General features: G+C 38.6%; 1 protein-coding gene and 1 gene segment (V, D, J or C); both read right to left on the bottom strand.

Annotated features, from left to right (window-relative positions):
* LOC132359565 (T cell receptor alpha chain MC.7.G5-like) overlaps positions 1-19671 on the bottom strand; it is a 259427-nt gene that overhangs the window by 202317 nt on the left and 37439 nt on the right. The window contains exon 3 of the mRNA XM_059913826.1: positions 6132-6142. Within this exon, the coding sequence (XP_059769809.1) occupies positions 6132-6142 (11 nt within the window). The remainder of the gene's footprint in view (positions 1-6131; positions 6143-19671) is intronic.
* Positions 16113-16697, bottom strand: LOC132359566 (T cell receptor alpha variable 41-like). The segment is given in 2 exon segments: positions 16113-16456; positions 16642-16697. Coding segments are annotated over 2 exon segments (387 nt in total).

Genomic DNA, 19671 nt, shown 5'->3' with positions numbered 1-19671 from the left:
CTTAACAGCAAGAGTATTTCCAGATCATTAGTATGATTTTAATGGCTGCATTTGTATAGAAATTGCCATGATTTATTTAGCCATTCTACTACTGGTAGACATTTATATTTCCCCCAATTTTTTACATAATAAAAAGTGTTACGACGAAATACTGTACTTCTATGTAATTATTTATGCACATTTATGATTATTTCCTATGAATTAAATTAGTAGAAATAGAATTAATGGGACAAGCACATAAACTCTCTCTCTCTTACTCTCTCTCCTTACCTCCCTATGGTAGCAAAGCTCAGAATCCGAAGTACATGTTTTTTCCACCACTGGACCTTGTTTGTGTCTTCAATCAGAAGCTTTCGGGGACTCCAAAACATTCCTTAGCTCTTTATTTAGGCATTGCCATTATAACCTTTCTTAAAAATACTATTATCTCTAAATTACAAAAATTGTTCATGCTGGCTGTCACCATCATATAATACTGAGATGGGTAAAGGAAAAAGTCAATCTCTTCTACTTGTCATGTCCCGGTCCTTTGGTTCCATGGTGGGATTGGGGGAAACTTTTGTTCCCGGCGTTACTTGAAGTCAAAATTCTCTCTTCTGCACATGCCTTAGCTGCATGACTTGCCTTTTTGTTTTGTTGTCTCTGAAAACAACTCAGTATCTGATTAGAAACAGGATAGGGTGAGTTTGAGCTGGTTTTATGAGTATTGTAAGTTACTTGTTGAAGGCATGATAAATATGAAAGACTTTTGAAAAGCATCCTTGACGTAACTATTGAAAATGAAGAAAGACATTCTGCCCCCCACTTATGGATTTTCAAGTGCTTTTGAAATTGAGAAAACACTGAAAAAATCTAAAAGTAAGTTGAATGCCATGCTGTCAGACAGAAGATATTGTTTTCATTTAGAGATATTGCATTGTGATTTAAAGTAAATTTGTTAGAATCATCTCATTTTTTAAAAAGTTCATTTTAACAGTGAAGAATGCCTTTAGCTATGCTCCCAGTTTAGGAGAATCTGCACAGTCCTTTTATATTGATTGAATAAATTAGACCTAAATCAGCAATGCTACATTTTGCTGTTTACTAATCACAAGGCTGGTGAGTCAGAGGAGGTTGCATGGTAAACACAGTTTACAAGTACAATAATCGGGGTTCTCTAACAAACATCCAACAAGTGATGTTTCTGTAACAAACATTCCTAATTAACAGTTCTTGGAACCATTAGGCTAATATTTTCAATATTATAAGAAAGCTCCTTGCTCTTTTTAGTTAACAGAAGTAAGCAGAAAACTTTATATAATTATAAGATATGAAACATGAATTTAGCTTATTTTTATAGTCACTGGTATGTAACTGTGCATTCGCTGCTTCCCTTTTCTATCTATATGCAGCTAATAACAAACATTAATCGAGCACTTATTATGTGTCAGGCACTGGCATCTCTATGAGGTACCTATTATTTACTATCCCAACTTTTCAAAAAGACGGAAGAGTGGAGAAATGAAGTATTTATTTAAGGTCACAGAGCTAAAATCTGAAGGATCTGCACGTAGGCCATCTGTACCTGGAGGCTATGCTTTAATTTGTTTCACCAAACAAAGGCTTTTTGTTAACCCAGTGTTTTTCAGTCTCAAAAGTCCTTGTGTCAATAACTTCTTAAAACTTCTGTCAAAAAAATAATGGTATTTAGGTTTAACTTAACTTTTCATCAGGGCTGAATCATGGATGTTTGGGGCTCCTAAAAATTCATTTCCACGAAGAGCTGCTGGGAGAAAGTATACATCTGTTCACTGAGCCATTATTTCAGAACTTCAAGAATGTGTGCAGGCTGGGTCTTTTTAACACTTCACAAAAACATAACTCAGTGTGATGAGATCAGCAAGCAACTTACATTTTAGTAGGCGACAATAGGGAATAAAAAAAGACTCCATTTTTCTGCTAAGCCATTCTCTGCTTTTGCTTGCCGTCCCCTGCTGATTGATGACCTCCTGCTGGCACAGCCTATTCAATGAGAGACCCGACACAGATGGACACAGATGTATACAAACAATGTAGGGAATTGGGGCATCCATTCTCCTCTTGAAGTGATGCAGTTTGGGGGTTAGATTTATGATGTGTTTTTATTGGCAACAGTGGCTCCTATGAGGTTTCTGAGAAGGTGGAGAACGAATGTTTGTTAGGCCTTGAATGTCAGTTGTTCAGAAATTGGGAAACATATGCTGGTCAATGAGTTTGCTGTCAAAACAGAAAAGATTGATAGAGAGGAGGACATTTCTTTAGAGAAGAGCAGGCAATCCAATGCCTTTGAGTGCCCTTAAGGGAGACCAGTTTGCAAGGCTGGCATTTACTCTTTCATTTGGTTTAGTTGTGGCATTTACAGAGTAATGTTTTCAGTTTAATATGGAAATGTTATTTTAAATCCTATACATGCTGCATATAAAAGTGTCCGAATGAATTATCTTATGTGTTTACTATTTCTCCATGTTTGTTTATGTGCCTATTTGAAACTACTCTTTGCCAATCCCTGCTTTCATTCTGATATAGTGTCAGCAGGGTCCCCTAACAGGGAATATGTGTGCCTCTGGTGCCTCTAGTAACAAATTCCCATATTTCAGGGTTACACCAAATTTCATACTAACCCAAGCTATTTCTTTTAATAAGTATCCAGGTTGGCGGTTTTCAGTTGTGGTGTTTTGGTTTCCCAGTCTTCGAAACAGCACATAACCCTTGGCTGGCCTGAGGGGTATGTAATACATGTGAAAGTCATTTGTCATTTCTGTAGGAGCAGAAAAGACATTGAATATGGCTGACTTGGTGACTAGAGACGTAGCAGGCAAACATTTTGCAACTGGCTCAGATGTACAAACCACAACAGCTTTATTTTCTATAACGACTTACTTTCTAACTCCAGTAACCATTTTTCCTGGTATCAGAAAACTTACTTTAAGCAAATATAGGGTTTTCTTAGTTAGATCATAATTTTTAAAGTCAATTAAGGATTTTCTCTGCCAGTTTAGGTTTCCCCCTCTCCATCCTTGGGATGCTGTTTAAGTTCTAGAGGGCTTAGTGGTGTCCTGGTGTTGGTTGGGGGCACCAGGCCCATGCTGGCACCTGCTGGGATGCAGCTCTTTGGGTCTGTCCTGCAGCATTATTGTTTCTGTGTGTCCAGATGTCCGAGTCCCTCTAGGTTTCTGGTTGTTGATATACATGTTCTGTGTCCTTTTTTTCATGAAATTGAAACCCTTCCAGATTCACTAAGGCTCTCTCAGTTAATTTCCGTGCTTTTGTGTGCAGATGAAAATTCATCTGCGCTAAGATCAATTTGGCAGAATGGGGTTGTCTTGGGCTCTCTGGGCCCACTGTCACTACAGCACAGCTATCTCTGCTCTGGTGGATACTTAAAAGGATATTGTCACTCAGGCTTTCCGACAGGAATTAGTAAGTCTCCTATTCTCAGTTTCCTACAAACCTCTTTGGGGCTCCATACTGACCCTCCCACCCCTCTGGTGGGAGGGGGTATGAAGGTAGGGCACGGAGATCCTCATCAATGTCTTAACTGTCTTGCTTTTATCTCCATCACCCCTAGGAATTCCCACAGACCTAGAAATTTGTATTAAATCTAGGGTTTGTACCAACCTATATTCTCAGAGATCTTTTTTAAGACATAGATTTTTTTTTAAACTCAAGGGTTATAACCCAAACTCAAACCCCTTGTCTTTCATTCTATTGTTTCTACAGAAAGTTTCCAAATTTTATTTTGGAGCTTGAAAGCAGAGAATTATTCTTTTTTCTTTTGTGTTCATTGTTTCCTACCTCCTTCAATACAAGAAGTCAAGACTTCCTGCCTAACGTGAGAAGGATCACAGGGTGAATAAAATACACATCACAGGGTGAAATAGAATACACATCTGCTCATATAAAAATGTTACTTTATCACAGAGACATTGGGATTTGGAATTAAGATACCAGTTTACTAACACCTTTCTACAAGATCAGAGAAGATGTAAGTGATTACCTTCTGAGATACTGTATGAGGCACTGGTTAAAGGCATGAACCATAGAGTCAGATGGTATGGATTCAAATCCTGGGAGTGTGTAACCTAGGACAAATTATTTAACCTCCTCGTGCCTCAGTTTCTATAACTGGGCTAATAATTGGAGTTGTTATGAGAATTAAATAAGTTAATATGTGTACAACACTCAGAACAGAAACTGTTAAACAGTAAGCACTTAACAAATGCTAATTGTTATTGTTAGGTGTTGCCAGCCCATGTGTTGAAAACATTTAAAAGTGGTTATCTCACATATACATGTGTTCCAAACAATACATGTAGCATCAAAATTTAGACATTTTGTCCCCTCTCCAGTTATTTTGCCCATGTTATCTACTTTTAACTTTGTTTTTCACTCTCTTGATATAATTAATTAGTTGCTTAGGCATCACACAGATAAAACTTATTTTATCCATATGGAATTGCTCAATACAAAATGTAGCTACCAGAATTGGTCAGATTATGAGGTTAAGGGCATAGTCCTCCAGACTGCCAAGTCTACCCAAAACTTCTGACCCCATTTGAAGGGAGTTAGGAACCAACTATAAAGTTAAAGGGAAGAGTTTACACCACGCTATCCTTACTTCTGACAACTTCAAGTTTAGGGGTTTCCACAAACCACACTTAGGTTCCATAATATGCTAGAAAAACTCAAAGAATGCTTTGAAACCTATTATACCCATGGTTATTTTTATTACAGGAAAAGAATACACTAAAATCAGCCAAAGTAAGAGATGCATAGGACACTCTGGGAGGATTCCAAACTTGAAGCTCCCACTGTGCTCAGGGATGGGTTAACTTTTCAGCCTCAGTGTGTGACAATACTCACAGAGTACTGTCAGCCCAGGAAGCCCACCTGAGCTTTGGTGTCCAGAGTTTTTATTGGGGCTTCATTATGTAGACATGATTGATTAATTGCCTACGTGGTTGAACTGAGTTTCAGGGTTGATCCATATCATGTAACCCAAAGCCCCCACCATAATTGATATGGTCTGTCTTTCTGGCATGGCCAACCCCCCATCCTAAGACTACTGGGTGAGGCCAGCCCCAAGCTGAGTCATCTTGTTAACAGAAACCATCAGTTGGCCAAGGGGCCAACCATTTATAACAAGGACAATTTATTTGTTATAATCATTTCCTGTGATTCTGGAAATTCCAAGGATTTAGAGATTCCCTCCCAGGAGCTGGGACAAAGGCCTGTTGTTGGGCAAGGCTAATTTCCTTACTACACATTAGTAGAAGTGTAAGCAAATTTCATTGTCTGTAATCCAAAATTTCTCCTTGTCTCTCAGGATCTGTCTCACTGCGATCTCTCACCTCAGTCTGGTTCAAGTTTGGAGATGATTAGTTTAACATTGTTTCTGTGTCCACACTGCATACAAACATACTCTCTGCAGTTTTCCACGGTAGCACCTACCTTTGTGCGAATTCTCTTTAAGGTCTTTATTTTTTGTCTCCACTCTTATTGAGCTACAGCCTCACTCCCAGAGGTACTGCTTCATGTGCTTCTAATCCTCTTTGATCAGTATTTGAGTTAACGGATGTGGCACTGGGAACATTCACACTTAAGGAATAGTCCAACACAGAGTAAGATAGATGCCTGATGGCTCAGATTCATTCATTTATCAACTATTTATCACATTTTTTTTTTTGGTGCCAGGCACTATTTTGAACACATAATATTCAATGAAGCTTAGAGGTTAATGGGAAAGGCAGATATTTATTGTACAGATAACCTCACATAAATACATAGAAATCGTGATAAGGCCTATAAAGCAAAACCTGTTTTACTGTTTCGAAAAAAAAATTGCAGGGTTCTTTGAAACAATAAAACAGAGGGGACAAATTTAGATGGGGGGGTCAGGAAAGTGCTCATTGAGGAAGTGACATTTAATTCCAGATTTAAAGAATGGGTGAGGATTAGCCAAGTGACTGGAAACTCTGATTTGATATGACCTGGTAAGAATGGCATTGATGTAAGCTCTAAATTCAGTCTTTGTTCTGCCTCCCCACTCCCACTAAATGAGGAAAATGATCTTTAATTAAACTTGAAATTCAAAGGCCCTTTGTATCTAAGGGCCTAATTGGCTCTGGGGTCAAAAAGAAATCTAGTGAAGATATTTAGTGAAGTTGTGAAAACATTCCAAGAGGAGAAGCCTTTGGAAAGTTTTCAGTTTATCTCATTCCCATATCCGTAGCAACTGAAAGCTTTAAAAAATTTTTTCGGGAGATTATGCTTATGGTATCTGGCTTATGAGATCCACAGTGCTTTCATTCCATGAGATGTCTTGGGCCAGTCATTAAAATAGACTTTGTTCTTTTTCATAGTCACTGTTTTGCCAGGCAAAGGAACTCGAAATTATTGTAAAACATCACAAATATTCCTTGTTAAGGTGAGCCAAGTGTGCTGCAATGAAAAGGTTAAGCAGCTCTAATATCCAGCTTAAAATACATTGAAATGAAAGCCAGGGTGGGCTTCAGACGAAACACTGTGAAATGTCTGTGTGATACATGACAAGAAAGAAAGAGTAATTGGCTTTACTTAATCTAAGCAGTTAGGGATTTTGGAAGGGATATTAGTTGACTTGCAGAATCACTAGGCAGGCTGGGGAAACAGACTCTGGGTCTGATTACTAAGAGCAAAGGCCAGAGCCACCCATTCAACTGGCCTGATAAGGAGGTTGCTGTCCCTGTGCCAGTCACAGGACCACTTGATGGTGGTGCTGAATGTCCTGGAGAGGAAGCAGCCTCCAGTGCCACCAGCCACAGAACATGCAGCCAAACAGGCCCAACCAGGAAGTTACTACTCCCAGCCCAGTGAGGACGATGCTATTGTTGCCTACCCCAGAAACATGCAGTCTCTACAGCCTCCCACCAAGAAAAGTGATTTCCCTGCCTAGGCTATTCTTCGTGTGGCTCAACTCCCAATTAAAGGCTCAGGTCTGCACCCTAGCTGCAATGGATCCTGGGAACTATGTTAAAAAGTTTTTCTACCTTGGGAAGGCAGGATTCACAGCATGCGGAACTGTCAATGTGGACATAATGTTTAATCCTTTCCAGAAGCCATTAATGATGGTTGTTCTTTAAAGTAAAAAAGAATGCCCAGAGAGACATAACAAAATGATCATAGGGATAACGGGAAGATTCCAGAGAATAAGGGATCCTCAATCTAAGAAGATGAAGAATGAGAGGAAATATGGAATGTATTTAATAATTTAATGATGACACAACAGATAGTGTAATGAACTCAGTCATTAAAATGAGTAAAACTGAGGTTTGAGGTTGATTTAAGTATAAGAGCTTTACATCATACAAAGCCACATTTTTACAAGCATCAGCATGGTTTGAATTTATCTCAACTTGACATTATGCATAAATGAATTCAAGGGTGAGCAATAAAATCTAGTTTTTTAAAGGAAATTGTATTATTGATATAAAAAAATTAGGTTTACTAGTAACTGTTTGCCAGTGCCATAGATGGGTGACATTTATTTTGGTCTTTACTATTTATCTCCATCAGACACAGTTGTTTCTTAATTGTTTAGAAATGGCCAACAGTCATTAGTGATGAGAGCCAGTGATGACAGCCAGAGAAAATGAAATGTATGAAGTTATTAATTAAAGAATTAAGGAATATATGATCAAGCAATAAACTCCTTTCTAAATTCTAGGTATACTTGAGGAGGTACTGTTCCCTCTAATCCTTTTGGATGGTTCTTTCCATAGCCTGGGATATTTCCACATGCCTGAGAGGCACTCTGCTGAATGCATGAGGGCATTCTCTGCAGATCTCCAGGGTTATCTCTCTGTGTACCTCTCCTTTGTCTGGTATTCTGTCCTATGAACTCTAGCTCCTCCAATCTCAGCTCTGACTCCTCAACTCAGGGCAGTCACTGGGTTGTGACTCAATTTCCCCTCCCTGTGCTATGGTCTGGAAACTCTCTCAAGGCAATAATCTGGGGCAATGTTAGGGCTCCCCTCATTTGTTTCCCATTTCTCAAGGATAGCTGACAGCTTACATGTGCATCCAGCAGGAAGAAGCCTGCAGAAATCTGGTTGTCACAAAAGTGACTACAGAAAAAGTGGGGCTGATGGGCTGTGAAGTGATATACAAGAGGCATCTGACATAAGCCACTTGTCACTTGCAGTCTCTTTCCCTCCTTCCAAAGTGGTTGCTCTTATTTGGCCCCAAATCATGGATCCTAGCTGTTACTTATTTTCCTACAGCTTAGGTCTAAGAACAATTTTTGATACAGCAAAAAACCAAAGTGACAGCTTCATCTTCAGCTTCAACTCTAGCCAGAGCCAGGATTATCTACACACCAAGACACCACTGTCTAAATCTTACTGCTTCTGTTTTCTGTCATTTCAACTGTCAATAAAACAAAAGATGTTCTAAAAGTTCATTTATACCTCATGGAATGTCAACATTGGTTCTTCATCAGGAAATGGGGGCTTGAAATTAGAATTGACTTGATAAGGCTTTGGAAATGGAACCATGTCTGAGGTTAGTAGAGGTCGTTAGGCTTTTGGAGAACTCTGTTGGGTCTCAAAGACAAATAGAAGAGAAGGAAAGAGAGACAAGAAGAAAGACAAAGGGGAGAGAAAAAGTTATGGGGGTGTGGTGGTGGGTGGTCATTGGCCTTTGCTGGATTCCTCCAGGTCACCGCTGACACTCTGACTCCCATTGGGATCCTATTTTGAAAGTTGCCGTCTTATTTAGAGCTGATCCTCTTTTGTGTCTTTCCCCCAGTCGGAATCCATGGAGCGTGGTCTCAGGGCCAGGTTTGTGCCTTACTGCCTTATGTCTGAACAACTTGCTATGAAATTGCCTCTTCATCAGCAGAAATCCATGTAAGATTCATTACCTTAAGACTTCACTGAAGAGATTTAAACTTTTATTGATAGTTGAAATGGTGGAAGATTTAAACAAATGAAATGAAAACAACTGATGAATGACTGATGAATGTCTGTCCTTGACATGGAAATGGGGTTTAGAAGGTGAGTCCTACCTCTTTCTTTAACTGGAGAAGGGAGCAATGTTTCAGGACTCAAGAAGACGTGGCAAGTTTGAAAAGGAAGTGGAGAGTCAATTAGTGTCATTTAAAGTGCAAGGGCAGAATAAGATAAACAGCTAAAATGGTTCCCGGAAGCAAGAAAATCATATGGCGCCTAGAAACCATATGGCCTCTCCAAGTGGTATGTGAGGCAGAATGAGACCTTTGGAGCTGAGCATCCAGCCTTGTACCCTTTGACTAGCCTGTGCCCATGGGTGGAATTGGGCTGCAGTCAATGGACTTTAGCCTCTAGTTCCTCCAGCTTCCACTCCCTTGAAACATAAAGGTTTCATGCTCTTGCAATTGAGCTCAGAGCAACCAAGGGAGAATCAGGGACACCTAGAGTTATACAGTCCTTAGGCCTGATGGATGGGAGGGTCTTCCAGCTGGTCCTTCTGGCCTTGGCTCACTGTCCCTTTCCTCCCTCACTGATCCATATGCTTCCTCTGGGATAGATCAGTTTGGTTAATAAGGCCTTCACAAAGAAAGGAACATATAACTAAGAAAATATATATTGTCCTCCCTAATAGCAGAAAATGACTGTGATATCCAGGAGGCCAGTATGAAATAGTCTCCTGTGACTTTTTTCCAATATCCTAAACCTCTTTGAAAGATGCTTTTATTTACTACCTGACAGGACCCATTTATCTGAAGTATAGTCTGAATAAATGGACTTTAAACACTTGTTCATTCTTTTTCCTTGTCTCCTGACTTTAGATCTTGAGCAAATAACATTTTTTTTTTTTTTTGGAACCATGCTATTTATACGTTTTCACAAACTCCACAATCTTCGTTGCCTAAATGAAAAACACTGCTTGCTCAATTGTGCTTTGAATTTCATTCCAAATTCTGGTGACCACAGAATTCTTGATTTATTTTCAAGTGTTTAACACTTGAGGCCGAATGGAGGAGATCTCTCAGGCTGGGAGAGGTTGTTAGGGATCATCTAGAATTTTCCTCTATATTACAGACGGTACCATTGGGGTGCATGTGTAATGTACGAAGTCTCTGACTCATGACTAACAGACAAATTTAAGAGTCATGCTGTCCGTTCTGTAGCTTCCAATCAGTGGTATTTCTAAAGTTTATAACGATAAGACAATCTGATAAGTGAATTTTTATATCCTCTGATACCCTGATCTTTCTATACGAGAGTACTTTGTGACTTCTAGGAGAGAGACAAAACAAAGATACTCATTCATAAATTCTACTTCCTGATCTGAACTTTATTTTTTTTTTTTTATCAGAATGGAGTCGGAATTTGATTGTCATGAAATGTTGAATCTCACACATGTACACAAACACATTTCAAATCATCCAAAAGCTGTTTTGAAATAATACTTAAAAAAAAAAAAAGCATCTGATTTGGCAGTAGTGAATAGAAACCTGGACAGGAGTCAGTGGGAAAGAAAAAAAGCTGCAATTGGTGAGTACACACAAGTGCTATGGATTGTAAGGGTCTTTTTTAGGATTGTGGGCTCTATTCTTAGGGTAAACGGTATCTGGCTGACTTGGCCTTTGTGTTGCAAAATTCAAGAAGTTGCCATCACATGGAATAAAACATGAGTGGTGCCCTTCAGAGTAGTGCCATGGGGAGGTATTGCTCATAGGGTCTGGGGTCTCTGGGGTTCGGGTCTCATCTGTGGGACTGACACTGCGGGAGCAGTGATTGCTTGTTCCTTGATTCCTTTACAGATACCTCCTTCCAACTGCAGTGACTTTAATGAGGATAAATATAATTCTGAAGTGCTACCTTGAATTTATTTAGAAAAAGAGAGGAATTTCATGAGATTTATTGCAAAATGATTGAAAATTTCTACTTTCTCCCAGAACTTCACTTTGGCTGACACAGTATTAGTCTTCCCACAGTTGTCATTAATTTTTCATACATTTGTTACCCTACAAGAGACTTAGGTACTGCCTTAATAAGGTATGTAACCAGGACATATGCTAATTCAACTAAAAATTTTAAATCTGAGTTACTTAAACTTCAGGGCTGATGCAGAAAAATACACTTAAGTAAGAATGTTAGGTAATCCCCCAGAGGTCACTTTACTGCAAGTGAATCATTTGCATTTATTTAGAGATTTAATCCCTGAATATCATTAGTTTTATAAATTGCATATGAGTTTCTATCAATAGTAAAAATAAAGGAGCACCTTAAAATAGTTTTCTCTTCTGAAAATGTACTCTGTTGTCTACTGTTCTACAAACAAACCAACCAACAGAATAACAAATTGCTCCCTCACCTCTGTTTTGTTTTTAGCTATCTCTCCATTTCTCTGCTTTCTTTCCCAACAAAATTTCTCAAATGAACTATTTTTCCTGCTTCTATTTCTTTACTTCCTACTAGCTCCTTAACCAATTTCAATTCATCTTCCATTTCCACTACTCTGAAACTGTTCTTGTCAAATGCACTAGAACCTCCTTGCTGCAAATCCAGTGGGCACCTCTGTTACCGTCTTGCTCAAACTCTCTGCAGACCAGTCCCTTCTCTCAGTTATACAATCCCCCCTCTTAGCTTTTCTGGTTTTCCTCTGCCTTATGGCCACTCCCTCTCAGTACTCTTTGCTGAGCTCTTTCCCTTTTCTGCTCACCTTCTTCGTGTCATAGTGCCCAAGTCTGACCCAAGTTCTCATCTTTTCACTAACTCTATTTATTCCTAGAAAATCTATCTCCCCATGCCCCTTGGCTTTAAATACCATCTACATGTCAATGACACCTGAAGTTATAGCTCTATCCCTGACCTCTCCATTAAGCTTCAAACCCATTTATCTAACTTTCTCTGTGACATCTTCCTTAGATTTCTAATGGGTATCATAAACCCAGCATGGCTAAAACACAAATCTTGATTTCTCTTCAGACCTGTTCCAATATTACCTATGTCAGGAAGTCACATCAAGATGTACCCAGTTCCTTAGGCCACATATCAAGAAGTCATTCTTAGATCAGTTCCTTTTTCTTTGCCTTCTCCCTCACTTAAACCATAAGTAAATTCTGTTAATTTCACTGTCAAATATATCTTATATTTGCATATTTCTCTTCATCTCCAGTCCAAACCACTATCATTTTCGCAAAGATTGTTTCAACATTTCAACAGTCTACTAAATGTTCTCCTTTTTTTTTCCCCTTTGGTCTCCCCTCCTCTCTCTTTATCTACTTTCCACACTGGAGCCAAGTAATGTTCTTAAAAAAGGTAAATCAAACCATGTCACTGGCCTATTTATAATTTTCCAGCAGCTTCTCATTATATTTATTAGTAGAAATCCCCAATCCTACTCACCATGGCTTTTGTAAGGCTCTACATGACGCCTCAAGGAAACATCTTACACCAACCTCTGTCTCATTCACTCTGCCCATCTCATTCCTATTCCTGGAAAATGCAAGGCTTTCCCCCATTTTAAAACTTTTGTATTTGTTTTCTCTGTGCCCAAAATGTTTTCTCCCCATATCTTAGCAAGACCTGTTCTTTCTTTTCATTTGAGTTTCAGCCTAAATATCATCTCAGAGAAGTTTTTCCCTGACTACTTAATGAAAGTATTCTTGGAGACTTCCCTGGTGGTGCAGTGGTTAAGAATCTGCCTGCCAGTGCAGGGGACACGGGTTCCATCCCTGGTCCGGGAAGATCCCACATGCCGCAGATCAACTAAGCCCATGCGCCACAGCTACTGAGTCTGTGCTCTAGAGCCCGCGAGCCACAACTACTGAAGCCCACGCGCCCTAGTGCCCGTGCTCCGCAATAAGAGAAGTCACCACAATGAGAAGCCCGCACACCACAACGAAGAGAAGCCCCCGCTCACCGCAACTAGAGAAAGCCTGCGCGCAGCAGCGAAGACCCAACGCAGCCAAAACAAATTAAAAAAAAAAAATTAAAAATAAAAAAAAAGTATTCTCCACTCTTACTCCCTCACACCACTCTCTTTTATTTTCCTCTGAACGTTTATAAGATCTGGTTTACCTTGTTCATTTATTCACTAGAATATTAATTCCATGGGAGTAGATTTTTAAATTTTGTTCACTGCTATATCTTCTGGACTTAGAACGCCTGGTAAATAGTAGGTGCTCAGTAAATATTGGTGGAATGATTGAATTTGTTTATTCCTGTATTTTTATGTCTCTTTCCACACCGTTCTGATATAAGCTTCATGGTTGGAGGGACCTTGTCTTGTTCATTGCTGTGTACTCAATATCTAGGATAGTGTTGGGCTCATAATAGTTCCTTAATAAATATTTATTAAATAAATGAATGAATAAAACAGTATGACTAATATACCCAGTATTTGTGAAATAAAGATGGTTCAACATCACTTTTCTTGGCTTTTTAACGAAGAGGACTCTCTTTTAATGCTGAAGAAATGCTTTATTCTTATCTTATTAATTTATCACAAATGTGTTAGGCTCCGAACAGCAAGTTGTGCCTGTCCCCCTCTCTGGGCAAGAGTCTTACCCAGGGCAAGGAATGTGGATGCATATAAAGTGAACATAACCACAGGATGAGCAGTAGGTCTACTAGGTTATAAGCTCCTGGACACCAGAGTGTCTCAGACACATTTTATCAACGGAGCCTAGAAGTGTTTTCTACCTAGTTACTCACATATTTACTGAATTGAGATGTTAGAATGTTAAGGAAAAAGACAGAATCCTAAACCTGTCCAGAAGGTATAAAAAAGTCATAAAAGAGAATGATTCAAAATGGCATCACCTTTCTTAACAGCAACTCTGGATATAAAGAAATAGTGGAAATGATATCTTCAAAATACTGAGGGAGGCACCATATGTGCTCTGTACCCTTCTTCTCATTAAAAAAGTCAATGAAAAGAGCTTTTCTTCCCAAATACTGGAAATACTGATGGAATTTCAACTTATAATTTTATATTCAATCAAAATATCAATCAAGCATGAGGATAGAATAAAGATATTTTCAGACATGCAAAAAGTGACTGAAGAAAAATCCTATGCAGCCTTTATTATAGAGGTTTTAGTGAATGTGTTTTAGCAAAAAGAAGGACTAAACCAAGGAATGAAGATATGTGAGATTCAAGATGCAAGGTAACCAATAAGGTAAACAATGCTAAAAAGTCCTAGAATAACATCTGTGCAGTAGGTCCAAAGAGCAATCAGTTCACACAGGGCAAAGGATAGAGATCAAGGGACAGTTACTCTCCAGAAAAAAAGAAAAAATTGATACTCTACTTGATGTGCTTGATGCAGTTGGGAGAAATTATTTAAAAATATTTCAGGGGGCTTCCCTGGTGGCGCAGTGGTTGAGAATCTGCCTGCCAATGCAGGGGACATGGGTTCGAGCCCTGGTCTGGGAAGATCCCACATGCCGCGGAGCAACTAGGCCTGTGAACCACAACTACTGAGCCTGTGCGTCTGGAGCCTGTGCTCCCAACAAGAGAGGCCGCGATAGTGAGAGGCCCGCGCACCGCGACGAAGAGTGGCCCCCCCCCTTGCCGCAACTAGAGAAAGCCTCGCACACAAACGAAGACCCAACACAGCCAAAAATAAATAAATTAATTTAAAAAAAAATTAAACGCTGGGAAGAAAGTTAAAAAAAATTTTTTTTTAATCTGTTGAAGAACTCAGAAATAATAGGAAATTGATATAGAACAAATGAAAAAAGGAGGCAATTATTAGCTAAAAACAAGTTGTACCAGAAAGGAAATGTAATCGTAGTACTCATTTTGGCTGGACAAGTGACACTCTTTACATGGTCATAATCATACATGTCCTGACTATAGATTTAACCCCATATTGTGATATAACCATGTTAGGAAGGTGACAGTGGTGCTGTGTTACCATAAAAGGAAGTCAGTAGATAATGTCTAATATTGATAAATGAAGGGTAAAGCACATAATTTAGAAATTGCTAAAATGGAGTTGGATTGAACATGGGAATAGAACATGATATTGCTATTTCTTTTTGGAGGGGGCGGATGGGGAATGGGAGAACAGACCTTTGTAATACCACTGACTTTTTAGATATGTGCTGGCAGTATTTGATTAAAAAAACCTTGATTTTAGAAGAAAAGGGCTTAGTTATAAGTTAATATGTGCAACTAATTTTATTGAGTAAAAAGAACAATGAAAACAATAATACTTATGCTTATGTTAAGAATTCCAGTGGGGTGGGGAAAATATGCAAGGAATCCTTGGTGGTATAAAGGCGGAGAACCAACGACTGAGACCCACTGGGTTTGGTATTTTGTTTCATGAATTTTCATAAATGCAGTTTCCTATTAGGAATCTCCATGTGAGAAACTTAGGATCTGTGTTTTTTTCCAAAGAAGTTATTGAGCTTCCCCAGGGCCACTTTACGCAGTCTTTCCTCTCTGCACACAAACCAAACCATAAAGTTATCCTTCTACCAGTTTTCCTAAGGCCATTTGACATTTTTCCTAATATGATGTAAAAAGGCCATTGACTGCTGGGCATCATTAGAAAAGAATTTAGAAACTAAAATTATTATTAGGTGCTTGTTATTTACATCCTATTCATTTCTCCAAAGATTTGAGGTATTAGCCCATCAGTGAGTATTAGTAAACTCATGGTGTATCTAAATCTACTACTAATAATATCTACCACTTACATAATACTATCTATGTCCTGGGGACTATTTCAAGCACATTGCATGTGTTATCACATGTCATCCCACAAATAGGAGTTAGGTACTATAATTAACACTGTTTCCTTTTTTTTAAAAAATAGTTGAGTAAAAACTGAGGCACATAGAAAGAGCAAATTGGTCAAGATCATCCTGTTAGTAAGAGGTGGAACCAGTATATTTATACCCTGGCAATTTAGCTCCAGAGTCTATATATTCTACTTCCTATGTAACAGACCATGTATTGTTCTAGTTCTTATACTTGGTGATGGTGCTTTAGAGATTAGGGATGGTCTAGAGGGAGAAAATCTTAAATTTTAAAAACTTTAAAAACTTACATCATCTGTCTGATGAGAGAGACAGACGAATATGGAAAGACAAGAATGAGAAGAGGTGATGCCTTTCAGCTTTAGAGTTTGGGTACAGGCTCCAGATGCCTGGGGAAGCACTGTGTCTCTACAGCACAAAAGTAGGTGGCAGAGTCTCGGGGCTGGGAAGCTGTGATGTGCAGGGAGCTGTGACGTTCTTTTCTGTTGATTGTGGCGCTTACTCTTCCTTTCTTCTTCATCTCTAAGCTCAGTATAAACAAGGAGACAACACTTCCTCCAGGATTCTGTTGCAACCACTGTAAGGTGGTCATTTCTCCTGAGTAACTGCAGTTGATTGTGACAAAGTCTCCTTCCAGGGCACTCAGGTACCGAGGACGCTGCTCCACACCATTTTTGCCACTTACCCCTGTTCTCAAAGACATTGGCAAACACAGAATATTACTATGAGTGCAGCATTTTTACAAATGTCTTTCTTTTACACGTTTCCCAGAGGGCACTCCAGATTAGTCACTTGGACTCCCTTATCTCCCCTCCTCAGAATTTTGAAAAAAATATCCATTTAGTCTCCCTGTTCCCATATCCAGAAACTCCCCAACTTACAGTGTAACCGAAGCCACAGAACAGCCAACAAAACTTGCTGGGTCTTCACCATTTTTACCGCAGATCTCTGTTAGAGGATTTGGAATATATGTTAGTTGGTCAAAGGAGTCTGTTATTATTATAAGTTCTCCACGTTTACTTTAGAACTCAAACGGGATTCCCAGCCCATCAAAGGCAGAACAAATGCACATGTCTGCACTATTTGTAGGGTTACCTGCACAGCGAACTGTCCGTGGTCTTTTAAATAAAATGCCCACATTGCCACCTAGTGGCAACACACACAGTTGTTCATTATGTATCAATAGGTCAGATACTCTGATGAATAAATGAAGACAAAACTGGAATCAAAGTTATCATCAGTGCTAGGAGCCCCGGAGATGGGGTAAGATGGGGAATAGAAGTCCAGTGATTCCTTGGCTTCAGCCGGCTATGCTACATCAAGTGGAGTAAGTGACAACCTGTGCATTTCACATTGTATCTTTCTGAAAATCCAAGGACAGCTCTGTTCTGGTTTTTAAAGGTATTCCTTATAAATATATCTGGTTTCTTCATGTGACATCCCTGTTTCTTCCCATAATATTATGTCAGACTGCTTTCCTAGTCTGATCTTTCCTTTTTGGACTTGCTACAGTTTTTCTATGTCTCTTCAAATATGTTTCAAATGTTTATTCATCTGGTTTCTGGCTTATCTATGATTGTTATCTATTACTGTTTCAGTGGTCTTATGACACTGTTGAATTATTTTGAACTTGTAGTCGTTTTCTACTTTTGGGACTCCTTTCCAGCCCATATCCTCTCCATTGGATGTGTCCCTTAAGAGATGAATCTAGAGTTATGTTTGTACCAAGTGACCTTGTTTCCCTGACTATAGCTTACTGTATCTGTGTAAATACTGGGCTTATTAATTTGGAATAGGAATATAAAAATAGTAGTTAGACAATATTTGTCACTAGAGCTATAAAACCCTATGGGGTTCCAGCCAGAGTCATCTCTTGGCAAAATGGAAAGCTGGGTAGGTTCAAATTCAGATTATTGTGGAGTAGAAACTAGCAGGCTTACAGTGGAATCTGGTCTCCCAAGAGGAGAACTGATTATACTTTCAGAGAGGAGTAACTTTAGAAAGAACAGCAAATTGATGGTTTTCTTCCTCTTGTGAGGCCCAACTGTATTTTTTGCAAATGGATTTTATGAGATTCACCTGTACCCTTTCAGACACTCTCCCTTTCCTTGAGCTAGTTTGAGTGGGTTGCACAACCAGATCATTGTCACAAAAAATACTGTAAGTCCACGTCCTTTTTTCTATATATCACAATTGATTTGCATAAAAATACATGCAGAAATATATAGTTATCAACATTAAATTTTATTTTGGCTCTTTCAGTCCATCTAATATGATCTAACACATTAGCTACCTATCTTAACATTGTGCCATTTGCACAGTTTATGGGCATATCTTACATGAATTCACATTAGATGACCATGAACAGATCAGAATGAAGGATAAAATCATATGATAGAACAAGAGAGACAGTTCTCTACATGGAATCTTTACTCATGGCCATTTTTTCAGCCGAGGATTCATGGACTGTAGCATTACACAAAAGGGCAAAGTGAATATGGTTTGGAGCCAAATAGACTTGTTTGAGTCTTAGCCCTGCCAATTACTAGATTGGGTTTTGAGAAGTTACCACAACACTGCAGTCCTCCGTTTCCTGTAAAATGGGGATAACAATACCAAACTGTGGTTTTGTGGTGAGAATTACAGATAACGTTGGGAGTTAACAAAGTATCGTGGTTAAGAATTCAGGCCTTGGGGGAACCTACCTGTACTATACTGACTGTGTTCTTAGGCAATTTAGTTAATTTCTCTGTGCCTCAGTTTCCCTGGGGCTAATGTAGTAAAGATTAAATAAATCAATGTATGTGATGCACTTAGAACAATACTTCATCCATATTAAGCCCTTGACAAATGTCAGCTATTACTATTATTGATAGTATAATAGGGCCTGTGATAAATACATCGCTCAACAAATGATATGTGATATTATTATTTTACTATTTTCCTAATGATATAATGAAAAACGAAATAGTAAATGTCTTGCAAACATTTGAGACAATTTAAGTCTACAGAAGTACCTTGAATTTAGCAGCTTTGTTTAAAAAATTATTTTCAGAGAACTCATTCCAGCTCATATTGATGGCTGCATTATTTTCTAAGGGCACACATGTCATCTGTTAATAATTTGCTCTAAAACTTTGCTGGATATTAATCCACGTCTTCCATGTTTATGGGTTTAGGATTCCCTTCATTCTCCTTAATTCTTCAAAAAAATTTGCCCAGTGCCTCTCAAATCATGCCAGCAAATTCTTTTTGTAGTTTGGAAATTAATTTAAGTGACCCAGAAGACTTGATTATATTGAAAGTGTCCAAGACCTCTCTTTGCATCTCTTCCCTTATCATAATTTTCCATTTTTTTCTTTTCCAGTTTGACAGTTATTCTGCTTGATGGAGAATAGAGAGTGAACCAGGAGTTGAGACACTCTATTTTTTCTCTGTTATCTGTCAACGTTATTCTGTTTTCCTTAATATGTGACTCAAACTTCTCCCCTGCCCCACCCTCGTCTTTTCTCCAAAGTGTGCTAAAATGCCCTTTATGCTGCACCTCGTATTTTCTTCAAGCTTCATTTTTCACTTTTAATGGGTTTTCAATTTTGAATGCTTTCCTTAAAGGCCATGATATCTTTGCTATTCCCCTTTGTGCATGTGTCAGACAGTCCATATTTTTATGATTTTTAGTTAGAATCTGAGTTAGTGTACTTCCCTGTGCTGCTGTAGGTTTCATTAGATGACTTCATCTTTAATATTATTATTGAAATTGTTTACAATGGATAGTAAGAATTTGATTTGTTTTAGAGTTTCTCACTTCATTAAGTACAATTATATTTAAATGAAATTCACCATTTTAACCATTTTAAAGCATACAATTCAGTAGTTTTCAGAACATTCACAATATTGTGCTAACATC

The sequence above is a fragment of the Balaenoptera ricei genome, chromosome 2, assembly GCF_028023285.1.
Source record: "Balaenoptera ricei isolate mBalRic1 chromosome 2, mBalRic1.hap2, whole genome shotgun sequence".
Lineage (NCBI taxonomy): Eukaryota > Metazoa > Chordata > Mammalia > Artiodactyla > Balaenopteridae > Balaenoptera > Balaenoptera ricei.
This window is presented reverse-complemented; position numbering and strand designations above follow the sequence as displayed.